The sequence below is a fragment of the Pezoporus wallicus genome, unplaced genomic scaffold, assembly GCF_028554395.1.
Source record: "Pezoporus wallicus isolate ANWC-B61680 ecotype Strahan unplaced genomic scaffold, APGP_CSIRO_Pwel_v1 contig_7545, whole genome shotgun sequence".
NCBI lineage: Eukaryota > Metazoa > Chordata > Aves > Psittaciformes > Psittacidae > Pezoporus > Pezoporus wallicus.
The window spans coordinates 6,660,573-6,669,269 of NW_026642398.1; the positions used below are offsets into that span (position 1 = coordinate 6,660,573).

Genomic DNA, 8,697 nt, shown 5'->3' on the forward strand with positions numbered 1-8,697 from the left:
ATTTTTTTTCCAGAAAACTGAAGCCTTGGCAGAGTTCAGACCTCTCCAGGGTTTAGAAAGCAGCTGAATTAAGATTTGACAATCAGTGTCTCTTTTATTATTATTTATTCAGTTTTACCTCAGCCCTACTTTAAACAGACCTACTTTAAAAGATTTCTTTGGAAATCTAGCCTACAGGTTTTTTGGTTGGTTGGTTTTCTGTGCTTTAAAGAGCAATTATCTCCAAGGGCTTCAGAGAACTGTACTGGAGGAAAAGATGAAAGTGAAAGGCATATGACTGAGAAAAAGAGATTAGGGAAAAAAAACTTATTCTTTATTTTAATTATTATTCCATCCTATGCAGCAAGTAATCTAAGGCCTCTCACAGGTTTTGAAGCATTTATTTTCAATTTTCTCCCCTGGTGGAAGCTATGTTATATTAATTTCATAATTGTGAAACAAAGGCACACAGGGGTTATCTAATTTCCTGCCTTTTTATTAAAAACATAGAGACCTATTCCCATGCCAGAAGGTAGAACCTAAATATGAACCCAGATCAGGGTGTTAACTGCACCTTCACCCTTCTTCATCCTGGGCAATCTTCATGGGGAATGTTTATAGATTAGCAGCTCATAAATACTAGACCAGGGTTAAGATAACATACAATTGGTCAGATACTAAAATTACTAGTGAGAAACAGAAGAATTCACAGGGATGCAACCCTGTGCATTTTAATGGAAAACAAAACTCCTCTCCTGTCGAAAGAGCTCTGACACCTGCTAAGCTCCTGCACTCTTTTCCCTATAGGTATAAATACCTGCTTCTTAACCCTGAGATCTTGCACAGCTGTCAGCATGCTTCTTGATTAATAGTTTTGTTTTTCTTTCCAGATCTGATTAAAATGATTAAGGCTCAAACTTAATGTGAAGCTTATTGCTATGAATTAATCTAAGATATTTTGTCATGCATGTACATGCAATCTTCACCACAAAATTCCTTTGCTGTTGTGGCGATTACTGAAGAGAAGGTTTTCAACAAAAACCCTAACACAATATTACATTCAAGCCCCTAACACATGCTCTGTAATTAATAAAGGACTTAATTTGGGACCTTATTATACCTCAGACATATTAAGTTGAATAATAGATATGTTCTTGCTACAGGTAGTAAATGAAATTATGCGATCCCCTGTTGACTGCTAACCTACTTCCAGATTGGCCATGCCATTAGTTTATTCTGTCTAAGCAATCTCAAAGGTGAAATGTTAGAGAGACAAAGTCAGTCAAACAAAAAGCAGTGAACGGTGAAATAGATCCTGCCACCAAAAACTTCATGGGGTAGGAGGCCACAGAGGACTCAAGCTGTGATTGGGTCTTTCTTAAAGTGCTGGGAGAACCTGGAGCAAAAGTTGGCCTTGGAGAGTAGGTGACTGACTCTTCTTAAAGCACAGAGTTACTTGGAGCTTTTGTTTGGGTTTGTTTTATTTTGACTCTCTGATGGCTCACAAATCTGGTTTTTACACTGGCAAAAGGATTTTTTTAATTTAATTTGACATATAGCATCATTATATAATACAGTTATAGATAGCTTCTGTACCCAAGCACATAGATGTTGACAGGAACAGTCCATTCATCAAAACTAAATATAACCATTGCAAATCTGCTTTATACTTAACCATTTTTATATAACTATATTCTTGAGACATATACATTCTTAGAGATGTTGCACAAAAAAAAATAATATTGGAACATTTTTCCTAAAGATTATGAGTCTAAGGATTTTTTTTAATGTAATGTTCTTTCTAGACTTTTTAATCTATCATTTATGTATCTTAGTGATGTTACTGTTGGGATTTGCACTTTAATAAGAGCTTTCTACCTCATGGGCTCTTCTTTCCCCCATTTTCTTTATCCTGCAGTGATTTACATGGTGTTTATGACAACAGATTTTAATATATTATGTTGCCACTAAGAGAGGTTTCAGCAGAATGCAGGATCCTGCTTTCAGAGTTTGCTGATTACTTCTCAGTTGTGTGCCATGTCCTGAAACATCTCTTTTGTACTACTTTGTACATGTTTCATTGTACGTGTATATCCCAGGGTCTGACCTCCCTTATAACCTTGGCTGTGCATGAATAGTGACATCAAGCCATTAGTTGCTTTTCAGATACCAACCACACTGTAGTGTTTGAAAATGTTCTTGGACTAGCTTGTCAAATTAGCAAACCTATTTAAATGTTGTAACAAACAGCAGCTGATTTAAGACTGACTTGGAATATCTTTTCCTAATATCAAAATCCATCATCCTGTCACACTGTGAAGAAAGTAACTGGTAAATAAACCATTACCTGGAGAAGGAAAGAAGCTAGCTAACAGACAAAGATAAAGCAGGTTAAAAATAGAGATTTGGAAACAACAATGAATGAGAAAAAAATATATAACTTGAGGTTTTTTTCCTCTAAATTTTTTCACAGCCAATAAGTTCATTCTCTCTTAAAAAGAGTAATTTTAGATATTTCTCATACATTTTAAATTACTGTGCTGTTTGCTTCCAGCAACCATCTGGAAATTAAAATATAGTCTGTTTTTAACCAAGACCATTTTCTCCCTTTGCCCCCACACCTGGTGCTCTCAGACTGCTCACAAAAGCAGAGTTACAAGAAATTATCTTTTTCTTTAAGAGAGCAGTTGGAATAGCTGTTCTTGTAGGAGGGAAACGTAGATAATGGGCTTTTCTGGCAGCCTGAAGAAAAATGAGGAGCAGGTCAAGTTTTTGGACTTTCCCGACTTGGAAGGGAGCTATTAACCATATGGCTTTGTATTCCCTGCTCACAATGCTATGCAGCCTCCCATTAGAGACAGATGGTGTGATATCTGTACATGAACAGCAAAGGTTCCAAGACCCTGACGCTCCGGCTGACGTACACTGTGGTTAGTTCAATGGCTTGGGATATTTCATGTTATGCCTTTGGTATGTTTCTCCCTTTGAATGAAACAATCCTTTTAGGTTTTAATTGACAGGAAATTCAAACCCACACGGTGGGAAAAGGGAAGCATGACAGTGTATAAAAAAGGAAGAAATGCTTCACTAAATTTTTGCTTGACCACAGCAGGATTTTTTTTTTCATTCAAATCCCAACTAAGTTGAACCTTTAGAACTGAGAGTTTGAAATTCTTCTCTATGAACTCCTTTTTCCTTTCAGGACCGCCTAACCATATTGGTACCTAAATTTATGAGATACCATACTGTTTATCATGAAGCATTTGGGTATCAACACCAGCAAACACTTTCTTAAAGCCTGTGATGAGATGATATCTACCCGTATCCCACATAAAGCTCTGTTATCATTCACTGATTCATAACCTAAACTCTGTTTGGGTCTTTCAAGGACTGTAAGGCTCTTGCTTCTATTTCATGGAAAGCCCTAAGATAAACTGAATACAGACTTGAAATAGGGACCAAACTGTCACTCCCACTCCAGTCACTGCTTTAGTCACTAGACTAAATTTATTCTTTCTCTTGTAGATTCTCAAGCTGGCAAGTCCTTTATGCCTATTTAGCACCTATAGTTGTCCCAAATAGATACTGGGTTTTACCACTTCCCATTGGCTCCCTGTATTTCTTGTAGAAGGGGAAAATACGCAACAAAAGTGCAGACTGAAAGACCCAATTGACATACCACTGTTAGGTCTGACAGCAAGTATAGGAAAGCATGGGATACAGGAGGACTTGGTCTCTCATAGAAGTTCTTTGCAGGCATCTACCTTCATCCATGGACTGTGTAAGATGGTTAAAATGGTTGATTTAAGTGGACTGAATTCCCTTTAACATTGGTCTTGTCACCTGAATTGTTGCTGCACTTAATTTGCAAACTGAGTTCCTCCAAAAGAGATTTAAAAAAACTCTAAAGTGATCAAGTCCTCTTATATTCATACATACATACACAAAAAGTCTGTCTTCACTAATTTTCAATGGTTATAGGACTCATCTGCATTTTGGTTAGGCTGGAATATGCATGTCTTATATTATCCATTATATAATTTATCAAACAGCTTTACAGAGCATAGCAGAACTTAGTTTGAATGCTCTCTGTGGGTAGATGATTTGCAAAGGGGCTCAGTGTGCCCCAGAACCCAGAATGAACTCTGCGTCATGACCAACTGGAAGATACCATGAGTGTAATAATTCATTTCAATATCTGTAGAGGCATTTTGAATTAAGAATTACAGAAGTAAAAGTGTTTTTTTTCCATATGTATTAGTTACTAGGTGAAGAAAGATTTCAAGATATTGAAAAAATTAAAACGATTGGCAGCACATACATGGCCGTGTCAGGATTATCACCCGAAAAACAGGTAAGAGAATGGTTTTCTTTAAGGATCAGAGCTCTGTTGTGTCTGACCATTCATTTTAGAGATTATTAGCATTATCTTTAGGATGTTCACAGAGCTGTGTTTGTTAAAATAAAATAGACATTTGGGGCTTCTGGCAGACAACAGTTGCACTTCTTGAATTGAAATGCCATCTTATGTTCAGGAACAAGGAACATACGGATTCTTTCCTCAAATTTAGGTTTATAAGAGAGAAAAAAAAAAATTCATTTCAATCACACGGATGTGAATCTGGAGCAGGTCTTTGGACATACTCTAAGGTTACCACTGTAACAGACTGGAATCTGGCTGATAGCCTACAAAAATCTATGAAAATAGAGGATCTATTAACTGACAGCATACATGAGCAAGGTTAACATTGAATTTGTACGTTTTTGTGATTATGTAGCTGTATATCTACAGACAGATGTATCTATTAGAAATCATAAAGAAAGCAGACCCATCAATTTCACTGAAGAAGATCACAAAGCCAGATGCATGCACACTGCCCTCACTTGCAAGGGTAGGAACCAAACTGAGGGTAAAATCAGCCACAGAGGACACATGCACATTTACAGCCATAAGCCTCAGATAAGTCAGATGAGAGAAATCTATTCATAATTGCACCCAAGAATATGCTTGGAAACAAGGTCTCCAAAGGAATAAGACGAGGCTATAAAATACATCCATCGAGAAGTCGGCTGTTGCTGAAATCTGCCTTGCTTGGTAACCAGTGCCTCTCCCCAAGGAAAAGCACCACAAAAAAAGGTGTGCTGCCCCAGATCAATCACAGAGTGGGAATCAGATCTCCCCAGGCTGATTCCAACTGCCAGAGAAGCAGAAGTCAGATTAGTGTGAGCCTTATAAACTAGAAAATTTTCACTGTTTGTTTAGAATACATTATGAAACATGTAGAGTGTAACTAGCTGAGCATCTCCCACCTACAGAGTAACAAGAGATGTTGACAGCTAGAAACCCACAAAACAAGACAAGCATGAGATTTTTGTTTTTTTCAACTCAAAATGCCTCTGTGCAGATATGAGCAAAGAAGGACTGAACATCAGGGAGGTAGCTGGTTGCATCTACACAGTTTCTAACCACTTCTTTTGACTCAATGTGGGTAAAAATGCAAAGGGAGAAAATATTTAATACATTTCCAAGACCGATTAACTCATCCTTTTTCTTGAACTATAATAGCCTCATGGAATTTTTATGTATGCTTTAAATATAATAATCTTCATACGTACATGTCTATCACCTTGTCAGCATTTAAGAGGTGAGGGCTGCTGATGGAGGTTGGCATATTGTGAACTGAATGAAGCTGAGGACAAGGACTGAGCACAGTGTGAACAGAACAGGGTGATGATGCCAGGGAGATCACAGAATCACAGAACACTTAGGGCTGGAAAGCACCTTAAGATCATCTAGTTCCAGCCCCCTGCTGTGATTATGTTCAGTACGAAACACTGAAGTTGAGAAAAATTGCAAAGCGCTGGACTGCATTACCCAGGGTGGGACATGCAATGCTCTGTTCCTATGGCCTGAAAATTTGTTTGATGAAAGAATTACCTGGCTTCAGAATAGATGAGATGAAATCATGCCACTGTTGAGCCAAAACCACAGCTGTTCTTAACTCTACTGCCTACTTTTTTCCCTTGAGAGTCCTTGCCCTGTCATCTGTTCTGTTGCTGTTCTGTGAAGATCAAAACCTACTCCTGGTCCCCTGTATATCTGTATATCAACTGCCCTGTAGGAATGGAAATGGAGGGAAAGGAGCAGGGAGTGACTTGACTGCTCTAAGCAGAGGTGATTAATGAGCTACAGAATGGCTTTTCCTCTGCCGCTTAACCCATCCTAGGTTGCCTGGGTTGCCCAATTGTTCCTGCCACTAGTCCATCACTCCGAGTACTGGAACTGAGTGGTTTTTGGGCAACAGTTTCAGCAAAGGGAAATTACATTTTTCACTCCTTTTGCTTATGTGGGTTATCCCTAGTTCTCACTAGATTTTGTCCCTTCCATCTGAGCTATCTCAATCCTCTCTAAACTTCCTTTCTCAGCCTTACAAAGGTTTCATATGCCTTATCAATTCCCATGATTGCCTGTCAGATTATTGACAGGAAATTACTTCCTTTTGTACACTAAGCTTCTCTGTATCCAGGTATACAAGTGTTGTAGCATAGATGGGAAGCATTACTGTTAATGATATCCTACCTCTCCTGGATCTAGTGTGTTGAGACTGTTCTTACAAATTCCAAGTTCAGATACTTGGTAAGGATGGGTGGGAGCTGGGCAAATGAAAAACTTCTAAAACTTTGCTTTATAAATTACTCCTCAGCAATGTGAAGACAAATGGGGGCATTTGTGTGCTCTGGCCGACTTCTCCATAGCTCTGAATGAAAGCATACAGGAGATCAACAAGCATTCATTTAACAACTTTGAACTCCGTATTGGTAAGCACAGCTCAAACATGAGAATTAAAATGAGGTTTTGACTGCAACGATCCACTCATAAGTGCCCCCCCCCAGAAGCACTGCAAGGACATGTACAATTTAATAGACTCCTAACATGCTATTCTCTGGTTTGAAACTGACTTAATTCCAGGCAAACTTAGAAACAAGAAATGCTGTCTTTGCAGAATATGGGTGCTGATTTGGGGACTGTAGGAGCTCTAAGTTTTAGTGACTTGTGAATGAGTAGCGTAATTAAGCTACTGTCTTTAGCAAGGCTGGCAAAGATCCCATAGATACAACACAAAAAGCGAAGTGGGAGCCCAAACCTAACCCCAGCTTGATATGTGATTGCACAGCCTCTAATTAATCTCCCAGTCTTAGAATCTTTTTCAGTAAAGGGGTAATAGTAGCTTATCCTAAACCTTGTTTTGCACAAAAACTGAATTCCAGTTCTGTCCTGTTCAGTGTCAGCAGCTCTGAATTGCTGTAGTGGGGAAGCTATTATCTGGGATGGGATATTCTGGATGGCTAGTAGGATGGGACATGAATAGATGGCCTGAATTTATGGTACATAGCAGGAGTAAATCTGATGGCTTGTCATGTTGACTGGATCAGTGGCCAAAAAAAAAAAAGCCACCCGCTTGACTGTATAGCACCAACAAGGTTTCCTTCAACAAGAGCATACCCAGAGAGATCCTTCCAGACAGATCTTTCTTACTCCATAAGCATCAGTTTGAAGGAGCTTTGGCAATAATGTGCAGAATACAGATGATACAGAAGTACTGTGGTTGCTGTGGATATCACTTTTCATGTTTTACAGCTTTTCTGGCTTCTTTTTTTTACTTTCTTTATATACACACCTCTTCCTTAAGCTTAGAGATAAATGTACCTGACCCAGGATTCATCTGCTTCTTAAGTGCAAATATGTTTTTTAGCAATTCTTGTCTAACTGGCTGTCTCTTCTTATTTTTATTTTATTTATTGTATTTGTAATAGGGATTAGCCATGGCTCTGTCGTAGCTGGAGTTATCGGTGCTAAGAAACCTCAATATGATATCTGGGGCAAAACGGTTAATTTAGCAAGTCGAATGGACAGCACAGGTGTTAGTGACAGAATACAAGTGCCTGAAGAAACGTATCTGATCCTGAAGGACCGGGGATTTGCCTTCGACTACAGAGGAGAGATTTATGTCAAAGGTATCAGTGAACAGGAAGGAAAAATCAAAACGTATTTTCTTCTAGGAAGAGTTCAACCAAATCCTTTAATCTTACAACCAAGAAAACTGACTGGACAGTATTCATTAGCAGCTGTTGTATTAGGACTTGTACAGTCTCTTAACAGGCAAAAACAGAAGCAAATCCTTAATGAGAACAATAACTCTGGAATCATAAAAGGACATTACAACCGGAGGACTTTGCTTACTCCTGGTGGATCTGAGGCAGCAGCCCAGGCAGAGGGGGCTGATAAAACTGAATTGCCATAATCAGTATTTTGTTTGTGTTCTTTTTTTTTTATTTCTTTTATATATAAAAATAAATATACAAATAAAAAGGGTTTAATTTTTTTTAGAAGAAGTGTGATTATTTTCTGGTGTAATGTTTCAGTGAGATTCAAATTCCAACATTTTAATAAATGGTACCAGCATCTCTCTCCCCACCTCTCTCACCCCCCACACCCCGCTGTGATTCTAACATCTAAGCTAATTGCCTGGTCTCCATAAAAGCCAGGGAAAAGCTAGTCAGCACAATCAAAGGATTTTAAGGTCTGCTATCTGCCCAGATGTATCTGTGTATAGAAGAGATGAATCTCACCTTAAACCCCTGATTCCATTGAGTCCACTGGATGTACGCTCTTGAAATAGCCTAAGGTGTCCTCCTCACAAGTGTGTGACTGCTCTG

At 38.6% G+C, this 8,697-nt stretch overlaps 1 protein-coding gene across 2 annotated transcripts in view; it reads left to right on the forward strand.

The window, feature by feature from the left end:
- The window catches only part of ADCY8 (adenylate cyclase 8), a 119,796-nt gene extending 111,423 nt beyond the window's left edge, over nt 1-8,373 (forward strand). For both annotated transcript variants that reach the window (XM_057429791.1, XM_057429790.1), the window contains 3 exons: nt 4,241-4,333; nt 6,684-6,798; nt 7,795-8,373. In XM_057429791.1, coding sequence (XP_057285774.1) covers nt 4,241-4,333; nt 6,684-6,798; nt 7,795-8,282 — 696 coding nt within the window. In that variant the 3' untranslated portion in view covers nt 8,283-8,373. The remainder of the gene's footprint in view (nt 1-4,240; nt 4,334-6,683; nt 6,799-7,794) is intronic.
- Nucleotides 8,374-8,697: the final 324 nt, after the last annotated feature.